The sequence below is a fragment of the Chironomus tepperi genome, unplaced genomic scaffold (genome assembly GCF_022539635.2).
Source record: "Chironomus tepperi strain 1889 unplaced genomic scaffold, CSIRO-AGI_Ctep_v1 contig_376, whole genome shotgun sequence".
NCBI lineage: Eukaryota > Metazoa > Arthropoda > Insecta > Diptera > Chironomidae > Chironomus > Chironomus tepperi.
Window position 1 is genome coordinate 727035 of NW_027226498.1, and position 16482 is coordinate 743516.

The following is a 16482-nucleotide window of genomic DNA, read 5'->3' on the forward strand; positions in this document are numbered from 1 at the left end:
AATGTTGAAATAAAGTTAAATAACAAAAATGACTTATGGAAGCAAATTAAAAAAAATATATTTTTTATTGTTTTAAAATTTCAGTTTCCCTCCTGTTTTAATCAGCAAGATTTTATCATGGAATAAGCATCTAGTTAGCGGTTTGAAACTTTTCAAATTCAACTTATACCTTTTAACATTTGCGAATCGCAAGAAAATTTGTGCGATTTTTGGACCTAGAATAACAAAAAGTTTTCATTTGTAAAAAATGGATTGTAATATCATCCATAAATTTGAATCTAAAATGTGTACTCTTTGTGGATTTACTGGAGTCAATCAATATTTTGAAATAAATTCTAATTTCATAGAATATAATGGAATATATCATTCACTCCATAAAATTTTGAATGAGGCTCTCAGCATTAATGTCTGTACAATATTATTTTTTAATGATATTTAAACTCATTAAAACAAATGATATTTCAGATTCAAAGTGGAAACTTATTGGAAATTTGCTTAGATTGCAAAGACAAAGTCGTTAAATTCTATCATTTTAAGCGGAAAGTACAGGAAACTCAAAAGCAAAATGTTCGAGACGAAAAGCCGACAAATATTCCCAAAATACAAAAATCTGTAAAAAACAAACAAAGTAAAGTTGTTCATAACATTTATGATATTGTGAAAAATTATACAGAAAAATGTTCTATTGTAAATATCCGTGTGAATGAGAATAACAGAAAATTAATAATTGAATCAAATGAAGATAATAATCAAGAAACCGGATCAATATCAGAAGACTTAGATCAGCAGCATTCCTTTAATCACGTGAAAATAAAAGAAGAACCTGAATCAGATATTTGTGAAAGTTCTGATATGATTTCTTCAAAATGTAATTCGCAAACCAGTCATGACTCAACAAATTTGTTTGATTTTAATGATGTAGTTATTATAAAGCAAGAACCCGAAGATCTTCCAGACATAACATTTGAAGATTATTCTGAAAAATATTTAGAAGAAACTGATAATCCTAATTCAATGGAAAATTCATTCGATGCCAATGAAAATGAACAGAAAATCTCGAAAGCAGCATTAAAAATGAGAAAATATCGTGAAAAACTAAAGCTTCCAGAAAATCGTGAAAAATTTCTTGAACATAAGGAAAGACAGAAATTTTGGAATAGAAGGCATTATTTAAGAAAACAAGCTAGGTCGAGCAAATATAATAGATCTTCAAGAATTTTCAATGATTTTGACAATTTTTTTATATCTTAGAATTTCTAGTCATTCTCTAGAGAATTTAACGATTGATTAATAACGAGCAGTTAATTAAATTCACTTAGAAACAGAGCCTATACCAATCCCATAAAGACGAAGGAACTTTGGATTATTAACTTTTACAGAAATTTAATTGTAATTGCATCCTGTTTCAAAATAGATTAATTAGGGAAGAAATCAAACATTGTGAAGTTTGCTTATAAGTCTTGTATTTAATCTCTAAGATTAACTATCCTTAAAAAGGAACTCTCTATTTATTTCCTAATATCAGAAAGTACAGAATTCTGATGAAAAAGAACAGAATCCTAATCGGTAGCTTGTGCTTTATAATTTCTAATCCTCTATAGGATGTAAAATTTTCTTCCATTATTCAGACGCCACCAGATAAATCGTGATGGATGATTAAACTTTTTATTGAAAATATCTAAAATTATTAAGAATATTCATTAATTAAATAAAAAAGCATAGCTTTTAAAGGATATGTAAAGTAAAGATGAAATTTAAAAATTATTCTCAAATGATTTTATGAATAAGAAACGAGTATTATGGAAAATAAATTTATGATACTAACTCTTAAATTAGTTAACATTAATATCTTAATCTTAACTTTTCAATAGAATTGTAAATATTGACTAATTTTTGTAAATCGTCATCGGTACTTCTTTGCTGCCTTTTGATAACAACATTTTCAGTTCCCATCATCATTTGTGTTGCCCACATTGCTTTTTTCATTTTGATTGTTTGTATGACTTGCTGAAATTTGATAATATTGACATCATGTCAAAGGATTGATAATAAAAGCTTTAGATACTTACAAGAACAAGCTTAATAAGGAAAACGGCAAAGGTTAAAAAACAAATACTTAAAAGTGCACCTTCAGCAGATGGAAAGTCCATTGCACCAGATCCCCCATGACTGTGATCTAATCCTAAAGTTCTTTTTGATCTCTTTTTGCCCGAAGATGTTTTTGCACTTGCTTGATTTCCTCTCCAAAGTCTCCGGATTTGTCTATTGATTGTCATCATTAGTTGATCTCGAAAAGTAACCAGCATTTTGATTTTATCTCCGATAGTTTTAGCTGTTCTTATTGCAAACGATTCCTGAATTTTTCTCAAGAATTTTATGAAACTTGGAAAACTAACATCGCCAAAAGGTTTATATTGCTTTGAATTCATCAATTGAATCACTGTTCGTCGTTGAAGTTTTTGATTTAAAGGCTTCTTCTTATGAATTTTTGGAGGTAATGTTGTAGTTGTTGTTGATGGCACTTTCTTTACAAAAGAATTTAATCTTGTTGATTCATTTTCATCCTCATAATAATACTCATCATCATAATACACATCCTCTGCTTCGTTTTCATTAAGTATCATTTCATCATCATCATCACTTTGATGGGAATTGACATTTTGATTATTAGTTCCAAATTTTTCATCAGTATTGTTTATTATATGATAGGTTTTTACAGGAATTACATTCATTTGCACAGTTTTATTGAAATACATCACACGATTTTCATTCTTTTTAGGTGATTCCAAAAATTCTTCACTGTTTGTTATATTTGATAAATTTCCTAGAACATTTAACACATGCGATGTAACAGTAGTCTGAAAATACTGTCTTACATAGGATTTTCTTGTTGATACATTGTCTGCGAATATTGAAGCTTCAGTTGTAGAAGGTATCGAAATGACACTTTTTAAGGTTTCTGAGGAAAGGAAAGAATTCTGCAAAGGTTGTGCTAGTTTAAATATGACCTTTGGTACTTGAGTAGTTGGAGAAATATTTGGCAATTTCACCCACTCTGCACTTATTAATCTCACATATAATAAAACCACAAGATATGTAAACGACATTTTCTTAGAGATGACAGACTTCAAATAAATGTAAAAATTCTCAACACTGCAAGTGATTCAAAAGAGAAAATAATTCATTAAATATCATGCATAAAACTCAATTTTAAAATTTATTAGATCAAAAAAGAGTACAAAAATTGTTGTGATGTGCAACGTAGCGCAAATCTCTTAAGTTGTTGAAATTTCTAAACTCATCTAGTTTTCAACATTATGCTGTACACGTATTCATATCATTTGATCTAAGTGAAGTTCATAAAGCTAATTTAATTTTATTTGATAAGAGAATAATTTATGATTTAATTAAATAACCAATCAAACATGATAAGAAGTTATGAATTGAATGATTAATCGGGCATTTGTAGAATTCTATTTACAACTGACCATCTGAGATTCGCAAAACTTTCTTTCAAGTAGGTATATGACAACAAATCTTAAAAACATTCATAATACAGAAATTTTGGTGTTTATTAAAAGGAGGTTGAATGACAGAAGGACCATATGGCTGCCAAATTTAGAAGGCTTGCGTTTGGTGTTAATTAACTGACTGATTTTTTGTCTTTGAGCTGAAAGTGATAAAAAATTAAAAGTTTCCAAGTTCTGAACAGAAGAAATGTTCAAAGAATGTTTATTATCACCAGTTAGCGTTTACACAATAGATTTAAAATAAATTGTCTTAAGAATTCAACATTTAAAAGTATGTTCTCCATTTATGAAACATGTAAAAAAACATTGAAAGTAATTGCTGATTTGAATCTTTTTTTCAACACAATGAGATGAACAATTTTGATAAATAATTGTAATGATAGATGTCTTTAAAAAGAATTTGACTTAAGTTTCTCCTTAGCAGCAATCCAGAACTTTTCTGCCAAAAATCTTTCAATTTTCCAAACGGAATTATAAATATAGAAATTCAAATAGAAAACTTCTATGCAAATTGACAAGAAAATGCAGTTTAGGTCCTATTTTCCTAGCTAATTCTTTCAAATTTCGTTCCGGATTGCGGCTTAAACCATGCCTTGAGAAATTAATTAACATATTTTGATTTTGGAACAAATTATTTATAGCATCTAAAATGATACCATACGGCGTTCAAGTTAACTTGAAAATTGCCATTTAGATGCCACGTCAAAAACTTGTGCGAATCCGGACTGTTACGTATTTAAGCGGCAAATTGGAAATTTTCGAACAAACTTGCCTGTATAAAAACAAGATAGTGCTATTAAAACATCAATTAAGCCTGTGTGACTTGCCAAAATTATACAGTAGCAGTAATTAGTAATGAAAACCAATCCGTTATTTAAAAAAAACTCAAATAATTTTTCTCAAGGCTGGTTTATCCCCAAAAATAATAAACACAGCTTATCATTTCATTATTTTGAATTATTACTCTTATTATTTTCATTTGGTTAGGCACTTTGAGACAAAATAATTAACATAAGTGAAAAAATTTCACTCAAATTTAAAGAAGACAAAATATAATTTTAATTATTAATTTTACTACAGTATTGGACGATATGAAATTCACGAATTTGCTGATTATCTGACATATCTTTTTTTTATCGATTTCATTATTATTTTTTAGTATTTTATAAACGACACTAAAATATCAAAATATAGCATGTGTATTTTTAAAACTACTCTCACTTTGTTTATCCATTTACCATCATGTTTTATTTCTGTCATCATAAATAGTGGAAGATATTTTTGTTTTAAGAAAAAGTGATTAGTTATAGTAAGGTACTTAATAATAGTAATGGAATGTTGAGTATTCTTTCAATCTAATTCGTTGTTTTGAGCTTTAGAAGAAACAGTATCTTTTAATTTCCCATTAAAATTATGAGATTAAATACTAATAAAAAGTTAGGCCTTTACATTACGACACAAATATGAACGAAATGAATTACAGATTGCTTCCATGAAGCGACTTTTGTTATTGCTATCATTTTCAATATTCTCGCTTCCATTGTGTGAATTATTATTCGGTCATGGCTGAGTCGCATTATGCTCGTCGCGTTCTTCATATCTACTGTCATCAGATTCATGAGTCAAATACCTTGAACCTACTTGCGTTTCTAATTTTCTTAAATCATGCCATGTCACGCGATCTTGCAGCCACGGATGCATCAAACTTTTGTCTACTGTATAACGTTTTCTTTGTTTTACTTGTAATAGATTATTAATAAGATCGATAGCGGATGATGAAATTTCTTTCCATGGATTTGGAGGATACATAAAAGCAGCATTCTGGATTTGATCATTAATATCTTCATCTTCGTTGAAAGGAAATGTTCCAGATAAACTAACGTAAATTATTACACCTACTGACCACATATCCAATGATCTGTTATAACCTTTATTGCGAAGAACCTCAGGCGCTAGATATGCTATATCAATAAAAAACGGATGTTATAATTCATTACTCTTTTTTTAAAATATTACTCCTTACCTGGAGTTCCAACAATTGATCGTCGGAATGATTTTTCTCCAATGATACGTGAAAAACCAAAATCACATAATTTAATTTGCGGAAACTCAGCATCGGAACTAAGAAGAACATTTTCTCTGTTATGAAAAATACAGAAATTAACAAATTATGGATATTAAACAGATACGTAAGTATATATATAAAAACTATTTCTTTCTTACGGTTTCATATCGCAGTGACAGATCTGAAATCAGACAAAATAATTACATCATTAACAAAAATATTTAACTGAAATGATTAAGAGACTTACATTCCGAGAATGAAGATGTTTAATAGCTACAAGGATTTGTGTGATAAGGAATTTTGTGACACGCTCATTAAGTCGACCTACTGATAAAATCATTTCCAACATATCTCCTTTCAGTTTTTCCATAACAACAAAAATTCTTTCTGGGGTTTCAAACATTCTCTCAAGATTTACAACTCCTGGATGCTGAAGATTTTGTAAAATTGCAACTTCATTTTTCAGTTGTGCTTCTTGTTTTGTTGGGAATCTTAATTTATCAATGACTTTAATAGCAACTGGTCTATGGGTTTTTCTATGAACTCCACCGTACACAATTCCAAATTGGCCAGAACCCAAGACTTCGTCAGGAAAAATTTGATACAATTGACTTATATCTGTAATTCTTTCCTCTGGTTCACTTAATTGATCTTTTGACGTTGTGGAGTTAGTAACTGGTAAAATAGCTTGACGAATTGCTGTTTCCCAGCTCTTCGCAAGATATGCTCCAATTCCTGAATCTGGAGGAGGTAATGTTAATAGTGCTTCATTTTCCTTGAGATTATACAACGGATCCTGTCCGACAAAATAGTCTACATTTGCAGTTCTTATTTCAAAGCAATGCAAGACATCTGTGAAAAAAGTTATGAAAATATCTCAATGCAAATTAATATAAAATTTAAACTACCTGGCTGCATATTACGAGCTGTATCTATGGTTAAAATTTCATTTAGAGGAATCTCACGATAATATTTGCTACCTTGGTCAGATGCAAATAACGTTATAGCCTTCGAATCCAATCTCCAATAATGTCTTTTAATAGTTTTGTCTTTGTTAGTGAAATGAACAAGCCAACCTTCTTTTATAGCCTTCCCATCACGTTTCTTTGTATGCTTTACAGACTGCACAATTCTCATTAATGGTATGTTAGCACTTGGAGATGAGGATGCACTATTTTAAGGAATAATGAAATAGTTAATCAATTAAAACTGAGTTCTTTTTGAACATTTAAATTAAAAATTTACTCTGAATGTCTTGATTGTTCGGAAACAGAATCAAAGTTGTCATCGTTAACATCCAATTTGTTGCTTCCATTAATTTTTGCCATAGCATTGATTGAGGATTGTAAACTGTCCCGATTTGTTGCATTAAAATTGCTATTAAATGTAGCTTCATCAAAATCACTGTCTTCATTTTCCTCTTTATAGACTGAGTCACGTTCATTTAAAGTGTTACTATTTCCAACGTCATTTGTTACATCTATATGTAAATTATTTTCACAATCTTTTGGCACCAATTCAACACATTTTTTATGGACGTTATAATGACAGTCATTACACTGTAATCCCTGTTTAAAAAGTCCTCTAAGGAGCTTCTTACAATACTGGCAAACTGTGGGTCTTGTATAAGTGTGAACTTGAAAAGTATGAGGAATTTTCATCCTCTGATTTGATACTGACCCACCACGACTTCCATTGGAAGAAGAATTACATAATCTTATGCTAGGAACAAGCTGAAAAAGAATAGTAACAAAAAATCATATTTCTGTGATCTTTCCAACGTAGAAGTGGCAGAAGGATCTGTGAATTCATTTCAAATCTAATCTAATTTTCATCTCAAAGTAAAAATGAAAATAAGAAATTTTAATAAGGTCAAAAACATAAATTTTATTCAAAGAAAAGCTGTCTTCTTTACAATTATTTAATGAAAATTAAGTATAAGGGTATTTAAAAAAGGAGAAATATTATCACAGATCCCACCACCAATAAAATTAATATTGTCCTTTCAAGTTATCTTGAGATTCGTCGAAAATAAATAAAAGATCTTAGATTATGTTTAAATTGGAATGACATAAAAATATCTAATAATTAGAGTATGTAAATGTGCTTGGCTAATTTTAAGAGAAATATGCAAAATTATACGATTGTGTTCAATTACTTAATTACTAATTTCATGCATTAATTGTTGCATTTTTCTTACCAAAGAAGACGAAGGAGATTGTTGATCTTCAATATTATTCGAATTATTTGAGCTCCCTGATGGACTTCTCACCTGATTCACACGACTTCTTGATACGTCAATACGACTACAATTATTTGGTACTTTAACAACACAACGCTTATGATAATTTTGTTGGCATCCTTTTGAAATCAGAAAAAACAGCAATTAAAATTGAGTATACATAAATTTATAGTAAAATTACCTTCACATTTTAATCCCTGACGAACTAAACCAAAAAGCATTTCTCCGCAAAAATCACAAAATGTTGGGGTTTTATAGGAATGTACAACAAGTGCATGGGGTCTTATTAAAGGAATTTCATTATCCAAAGAATTATAAACGACAGCTGAAATTTCCAAAAAAAAAGCAATATAGATAAACAATTTTTGAAGTGTTATACATGCTTACGGTTAGCGGTCAAAACAATTTCCACAAGAGTCTCATCAGTTATATCTGAGGGTGTACTTATCATTTGTAATATATTATTGGAATTATAGTCATGACGGAAGAGCAGTAAACGATCTGAAAGATGATTGACTCCGTGATCTGGCACCTATAAGACAAAAATATTGGCAAAATATTAACTTAAAAATCGTTATTTTTCTATGATTCAAAATAAGAACATTGTCATGTCATTAAGGCCTTTAATAATTTTCTCGTGTAGAAAATCCATAACTGGTTTTTGGTCAATAAATCATTTAAAATTTCATGCTTGACAAACGTGTCAACTTTGAAATTCATTCTGTGTCATTATCTCAGCATAAATAAATTTGTGATTAAAAGCTTTTCCGCTAGATGTCTTCAATGTCTTCAAAAGCTGCGCAAGCGTGCTTTGTCATTTAAAAAATGAAGACTTTGTGAATAACGAAAAAAAAGTTATTTTCCATTTTTGGGAGTTTTGAAAACCTTAAAGCTAACATCATGATCCTAATTCCACAAAAATGGATCGAGTGGATACAAATATCTCCAAAAAATCTGCGATTAGGTGCTATTTTAATCAGCATTTATGAAATCGTAAGTATTGAATTTTCTCGCCATTTTTCTGCAATTATCCTTAATTTAAAATCTTTTATTTTCACAGTTAATTGCTCATGTTGTAATGTTTGTTATGCTTTTGGGATTGATAAATGCTGTGAAGGCTCAAAAACTTCTTTTAGATGACATAGAAGATCAAAAAGAAATGGAAGATTATTACTACTATCCTGCGATCAATAATCGTGGAGAAACTCTAGATATTATACAGCTTAATTCAGCTACAAAATTAGCATCTGGCACAATTTTCAAGCTAACTATTGGAACTGTAATCGCAACAATTTATTTGCTTGTTTGTTTGAGTCTCTTTACGGGCGTACTGAAAAATCGTGCACAGTTGATTGTTCCCTGGATGATATTTGATGTGATTGTTTCATTAGTAGTTAATAGTATGCTGCTCATTGTTGGTACGAGTATGCTATATGAGCGCTTTGCAATTAGCAATTGGCTTTATTGTAAGTATAATATTTAAATAAACTTACTGTCTCTTTTTAATTTATTCTCAAATTTCTAGGGTCTTTTTGTGCTGTTTACACAGTGGTTGATTTGTGCTTTTGGGTTATAGTATTTCAATACTACAGTATTATCAAGCATATGGCGAAATTACGAGAAGAAGCAATAATTCCTGCTCCAATTGTTACACCTTATCCGTATTATCAAGAAAATACTGTTGAAAGTATCAATGGCTTAAAGCATACTTTATGCAATGTTGAAAAAGCTAACTATGTTGCAGCTTAAATGAAGCACAATTTGAAAATTTAGAATTGAAATCTTAAAGCATAAAAAATAATTGCTTCTTGAAATAGAAAGTTTGCTTCAAGTCCCTTATATCATTTTTTTAGTTTGTACAATTGGATGAAAATTTTAGAAATTGCTGAAATTTAGAAACTTGAGAAATATTCTTGCAATAAAATTATGATGAATGAACATCAAAAACGTTATGATTTACAAGAAAAATCTTTTTCAAACTTTTCAGATAAAGTGGTTTAGGTATTTACAAAATTAGTCTTTGATGTTCACAAAACGCCGTCCTTGGTTCGAATCCGTAAGGAAAACAACGAACCGGAGGCTACTTGAAGCAGAACAGTGATGAAAGAATGTCAGCTCAACGTGCGGACAGAGAATTTGTAAAAACTAGGTGACAAAGCCAGCATCTAGTCAGATGGAAAGCTTTTTTTGTAACCTAACCATAAATGAACCTTAATCTTGTGCCCCAAAAATTCAATCCAAAACTAAAAGAGAAACGACAAAAAGGCTTAAAACTCAAAAATATCAGAAAGCACTTTTTTCTTCTTTTTATACATACTTAAAGTAGAAAGGGTGACGACGAAATTAATTACAGAGACAAAACCATCAGCAAAGAAATTTACGCGTAAATGATCTAAATTACTTTATATTATCTTCATTTAATACCCAAAAAGCAATAATAATTTATCATCTCGAATTATCAATCGAATTATGGCATAATAAAAAATAGTTAATATTGAAAGGAACTAATCGAATAAAAATTATTCCAAAGGAATTTGCTTACTCTTTTTCCAAAAAAAAAGTGTGACTTGGGATTTATCTTGCTTCGATTACTGTATATAGAACTTTAATAAAGAACTCCATTCAAAATTATATTCTCATTCATCACAAGTATGTTAAAGATTATGACATTGAAATAAATATCACGTAATGGGATATGCGTGAGTGGAAATCATATCTTATCAATGCATATTTATACAAAAAAGCAATGTGTGAAGTAATGAATGTTTGGATGAATACATTATTATTCATATTTTTTTAAACAAGCATATTGATAAACAAAATCGTATCAAAGTTTAAATATTGAGGTAAATTTACTTTTTATCACAGTTTCAGGAACTTGATAATTTAATCGCTTTCATATTGATTACATGTGTTTGAAAACAATAAATCTACCGAGAACAGAACTGAAGCCTTTAATTTAAACATTGTTTCAATTAAATTGAAATTAAAATGCAATTAAGACATGTTGGGTTTAAATAGATTCTGCTGAATTCATCGATTATATTGACAGGGTAGGGAAGGAAAAAGAATTCTTGCTTTTTAAAATAACATAAATATACTTTTAATCGTTTGTATATTTATACACTGAGTAATGATCTAGAATTTTCCAATTAATTATTTTTGAGTTCTAGTCCAAGAACAACTTAATAAAATCAACAAAAATCATGTAGAAATAAACGATTTTCCTCATATACAAATGTTTTGCGGGAATATGTACATCACATGAAAAATATTGATTTAACTATTTTTTTGCACTTGAACTTCACAAATGTTTTTCATTTTCAGGAAATGCTTGCAGTATTTTGTGAAAAACTTTTTCATACTCAAGCCAAAAATCTTTGTGTATTTAATCAATAAATTATGATGATAAAAAAATATTGAAACTCAAATCTTCATAATGTCAAATAATTTATGATATGACCTCAGTAAGACAATATAGCAGTTAGTTCAAAGCCAAGGAAAAGTATTGAACCTTTTTCTCAAACTTTCTCATATTTCAAAAATTTTATGATCCCAAATATTTTCCTCATCTAAAAGATCGTGTATTTGAAATGAAAGTTAATATTAATATAACCTTGAAAGAACATAAATGTCATGTACATAATAGACTAAGCATTAAATACGTGCCCTTTAAGAATTCTTATATGCTAATACTCTAAGTGCTCGGGGTAAAGAAAAAAGTATCAAAATACATTTTAAAATCTTTTAGGATTCTACCTTTTTTTGGAACTTTGAAGTTAAATTCTAAATCTGTTCCTTATAATGTACATAAATAGATAAAGTGATGAATTATAATACAAAAGAATTTATACTTAAGTTATAAAAAGTAAAGTATTAAAGGATTCGAAAAGTTTATTCATGCTCAAAATCTTATGCTTGAAATTGGCTTTAAATGTTAATAAAAAATCCAAAATAAAACCAATCCTAAGGCTATTGTTTTGTAAATATTTTGATAATAATGATCATAAAAATATCCGAGACCTTTTGGTGGAAAAAATAGGATTACACCAACGGCATAGCTTTTATTAAAGTTTATATCTTAAAAATTCGTCAGAGAAATTATGGAAATTTTCGCGATGAGAATTATAATGAATTAGCCACATCCTAATTTTAATAAATTATTGTCATAAAACAAAATCCATCATTTTGTTATGCATGCTATTTTATGTATCGCACAGGCAACAAGTAGTGTGAGGCTTTTGAACAACAAGTGGCGACTTTTAGAAAAAAAAAACATCCATTAAGCAAACTTTTTCCATTGTTTTTATGAGGACGACTGATAATGAATGAAGGGAGAAAGCATTTCCATTTACATTATCTTTATTTCTTCTTAAGATTACGTTTCTGACATGACTTTGCATAGATAAAACATAGAATAGTTGAAATATTTCACTTACCTTAGAATTAATAAACTCGCTTGCTAATTCCTTTAATTTGTTCAATGTCAAGGATCCAACATTCGTTGTAACGATATCACGCAAACTACCGAATTGAAATAAAAAAGCTACCTCGACGCCGGCCATTTCCATTAAGTTTAATTAACGTTTTAAATTTGTTCTAGGATGAGATGTGCTTTTATCACTTCTATATCCCTTTTCTTTCATAAAAAGGACATAAAATTTATTTGAGATTTTTAAATTCACTCCAACAGGTAATTTTTCCTTTGGCCTTTCCTTGTTAAGATGATCTGAAAACAATAAGTTTCAAGTTATTAGTGGATCATTATTGATAGTACTACAAAAAATGTGAATTTTAGCAAATTAGCAAACAAAAATTATAAAGTGTTGCTATATAATATCCGAAATCTCTAATCGATGTAACCTTCCCTAAGCATACTTCTTGCAGTTATCCTTAATCATTTATCTTAAGGATTTACCATAAAACTGATTATATTCCTTTTATTAAGACTAAAAGCTAATATATTTGTATTCGAACAAGAGATTATCCGCCATCATCTTTAAAAAGGCAACAAATCTGTCTATATTTACCATTGAATAATTCATTCAAGAACTTTGAAGGAGTACTTAAGCATAAAAGTCAAACTTGTCATTTTGATTTCGTCAATACTGTTTTGAACATACTCCTTATTCTTTAATTCACGTTCTAATTATGTTATTTAAGGAACTAAAAGCGAAGAAAACATAAGTGTAGATAATCAATTGTTGTTGATAAATATGCTTTGTTGTATTAATATTTTATGACTTGATAGATACATGAATGGTAAACAACAATTATTTAGGTATAAAACATTTAAATTTATGCAAAATGACATATTCAAAAAAGCTTAAACCACCCACATTCCATCCCAAGTCGTCAACAACGTATTAAATTTTATTGTTGAATGTCACGGAGCTCAATCAAAAATACTGAGTACCTAATCAATTCTTGTCAAAATAATCTAATTATTTCATTCAAACTTTTTGGAATATCTAATAAGATAATCATCTCATCAAGACGAGAATGTCTATACACTCATTGCTCTTAGTGAATACTTGGAAAAACAAATAGAAATTACGGGAAATAACATCTAAGGTTCTTTCGTTTCAATATCGGAGAGAGATGGAAAATGTCTTATAACCGTTCAAATATAAAATCGAGTTTTCAATTAGATGGTTGAAAATATAGTGAAAATAATTTCTAGACCGCCCACTAATATTTGCAGCATTTCTTATGCTTACAATGTAGGTATATAAGTAAATTTGATATGAAATAAAAAGTTTTGATTGCAATTTTATATTTTAATTTCTTTTAAAAGTTCAAATTGAATGGAATTAAATTAAATTATTTGACCGCTTTAGATAGGTCCTATAAACATGAATACCGGTTTGTGTTCTCATTAATTATCAACTCAAAAATAGCCTCAATAAAGGTTTGCAAACCTTTTTAGAAAAAACAAAAAACAAATAGCATTCACCGACCCTTAAGGAAGATTAAGAAATTTTTAAAACCTGACAACTGATGCCAACAAGAATAAGCGTCAATTAAAACTTGGATTATAATCAATATATCTCAATTATAGTTTTACGCTAGCTGATGGAAGCAATAATTGAATTTTAAAGTTTATAAACTGCATAAGCAATTCATATATTTAATTATTGATGACTATGCTTGGAATAAGCTTAAAAGCATATGAATATATATATATTGATGATCCTAGATAATTGTGTTTATTCTTTACTAATAATTCCCATCTAACGATTAAACAATGAGTAGGTAGATTCCATTGATTTTTACGACTGAGTAGAAGTCACAAATTTATTGATATTCCAAATTAAACTTGCACATGTGATTCATACGACCTTTTTTGTTTTCATTTGAGTAAAAGTTAAATATTTCGTTCGAATATGGATAGTTTGGTACGATCATTCATTGTGCATACAGAAAATAATATAGCTTACATGTGAGAAGAGAGAAAGTTTCTCTCTTCATTTGCAGTAAGTCAGTCATTCTTAAAAATACAGCAAGAGACTTTTTATAAAAGAGTGAATACCAAACTGATGAACAAAAAAAAAGAAAAATAAAGAATGTTACTCGCTGAGCTCGAGTACCGTTATAAATCCAAACAGCTTTACTTTCTCTCTCTCTTTTTTATATTTGTTATTTGCGTAAATAGTTTAAAATTAAGCACATCAACGCTATTCGACTATGCTTTATTTTAAATTATTATTGAAATGGGGATATAGTATAAATATATAGAATAGATTGGAGATCGCAGTTATAATCATGAATTAGCTAGAAGCATCAGTTTTCAGAATAAACTGAAACTGTGTTGAAAAAATGCAGGGAAGTAAGAAAAAAAAAGATGAAGTGACTTGATGAAGTACAAAAGTTGTGTCAAAGTTCTTTTTAAAAAATAATTTAAAATTGTCTAAAATTCACATTTTGCACTATGACTAAACATTATAAAATAAAAATGTATAAAATAAACACCTGGGTTGATTTATTCCAAATATCTTTGATTTTGCAAATTTACACAAAGCTTTCAAAGTTCACCACTAAATGATTTGTAAGCACTAATGCTTAATTTCTAATTTTTATAACATATCTAATAATATTTAATAGATATTCAATATCTATATTATTTAGTTTACTCAACTATATCCACACACTAAACTTAATAAATTATTTTCCCGAGATATTCATTCGTATTCCTCAAAATTCGAAAGACAAATGATTATGTTTTTTCCTTTCTCTTATTTTTCACTGAGTATGCAGACTATTGTATAAAATGTATTCTCACATTCGTATTCGAATTTTCGAAATTAATTTAAATAATCTGTTGCTATCTGGCCGTGTATTTTCCTGGAAAATTCACTACAAGATATAAAATCAATGTCATATTTCAAACTCAAAATAAATATATTTTATTGATTCCAAGTCATGCTTAATTATTTAAAATTGATTCCTTACAGAAAAAAATATCATAAGTTATAGATTTAGCAGCCAATAATATAAAGTACTTGTATTAAAAAAAATTATGCTTTCGTTTCTGCTGCCTTTGACTAACACGTTTCATCACGAAATACTCTTTGAAATTCCTCAACAATAGATAGTTTGATTTGATTGAACAAATTAATTCATTGATAATGTCTGTCAGCGAATCTAACAACATTTTACTGAAATGTATCGGGCATAAGACCCATAGCTTCTAAAAATTGTCCCATTGGTGAATGCTTGATTCCAATTGTTTCCACAGTTGTTGTTAACTTATTTTTCAAACTTCTTAATCTCAATGATGAATGAATGAAAACACCTGATAATAGATAACAATAGTTAAGAACATTTTTATCAAGTTATTAATATTTATAACTTACTACTTATTGGGAGCAAAATGGCAAAAAGAACGAGTAGGACTGCATCAAACATGTACAAAAAGATGTAAGCGATTCCAAGCAATAATCCAAGAACTGCGTACTTATTGACACTTTGAAATTGTTGAACTGATGGATTTTGATTCGGTCCATAAATCATTAATAAGGCATAAATAACGGCAAATATTGATGCCATTCCAAGAGCTATTTTGACCGGCTGAAAAAGTCCGATAATGATGAGCTCTATACATCCCAAAACAAAATAATTTGTCTGATAATATAGCAAATTTTTAACTACACGATTTCCCCATTTCTCGAAATCACCAAAATTAGGCAACTGGAATCTAGCAGATTCTAAAAGAAAGTCATTTAGAGTCCTCAGTGGAGCAAATTGAAAATTATTCATTGATGTTGTCATTTTTTATTGATTAATAAAAATTTCTTTCCAAGTCACTTTTATTTGCTTATTAATACACTTTTTGTCGACGCGATTTGTATTCCTTTGTGTTTTAACTATATCTGTGAAAATTACATCACTTTTTTAATTTCTCTTAGCTATATGAGAATTATGAATCATTCAATTATTCTTCTTTAAGTACCTACTCAGCTATACTTTGTTCATATATGATGTGCACACTATTATATTGATATAAACGACGTAAAAAACAATGAAAACATTACATTTGCACAAATCATGTAAACTTCTACACACTCTAATTGTTTGAAAATATTTAAAAAAATTTAATACGTTAATATTTTCAAAGATTTGGTGTGAATTTGATTCAAGATTTA

General features: G+C 28.8%; 4 protein-coding genes across 4 annotated transcripts; 2 read left to right on the top strand and 2 right to left on the bottom strand.

The window, feature by feature from the left end:
• Window positions 1–210: 210 nt before the first annotated feature.
• Window positions 211–1764, top strand: LOC139096033 (uncharacterized). Its single transcript, XM_070647647.1, has 2 exons — window positions 211–406; window positions 466–1764. The coding sequence occupies exons 1-2, from the start codon at window positions 248–250 to the stop codon at window positions 1249–1251; spliced, it is 945 nt and encodes a 314-aa protein (XP_070503748.1). The 5' UTR covers window positions 211–247; the 3' UTR covers window positions 1252–1764.
• Window positions 1765–3702: 1938 nt separating this feature from the next.
• Window positions 3703–15067, bottom strand: PKD (serine/threonine-protein kinase D3). Its single transcript, XM_070647739.1, has 11 exons — window positions 14810–15067; window positions 12277–12566; window positions 8225–8369; window positions 8019–8162; window positions 7796–7956; window positions 6841–7328; window positions 6504–6766; window positions 5843–6447; window positions 5754–5776; window positions 5554–5669; window positions 3703–5491 (listed from the first exon to the last, which is right to left on the bottom strand). Exons 2-11 carry the CDS (start codon window positions 12406–12408, stop codon window positions 5091–5093), a joined length of 2478 nt encoding a protein of 825 aa, XP_070503840.1. The 5' UTR covers window positions 12409–12566; window positions 14810–15067; the 3' UTR covers window positions 3703–5090.
• Window positions 8637–9756, top strand: Fie (Fire exit). The gene is made up of 3 exons (XM_070647734.1): window positions 8637–8830; window positions 8898–9303; window positions 9363–9756. Exons 1-3 carry the CDS (start codon window positions 8738–8740, stop codon window positions 9584–9586), a joined length of 723 nt encoding a protein of 240 aa, XP_070503835.1. The 5' UTR covers window positions 8637–8737; the 3' UTR covers window positions 9587–9756.
• A 152-nt stretch (window positions 15068–15219) lies between the features above and the next one.
• Window positions 15220–16331, bottom strand: Jwa (PRA1 family protein Jwa). Its single transcript, XM_070647462.1, has 2 exons — window positions 15694–16331; window positions 15220–15632 (listed from the first exon to the last, which is right to left on the bottom strand). The coding sequence occupies exons 1-2, from the start codon at window positions 16106–16108 to the stop codon at window positions 15493–15495; spliced, it is 555 nt and encodes a 184-aa protein (XP_070503563.1). The 5' UTR covers window positions 16109–16331; the 3' UTR covers window positions 15220–15492.
• Window positions 16332–16482: the final 151 nt, after the last annotated feature.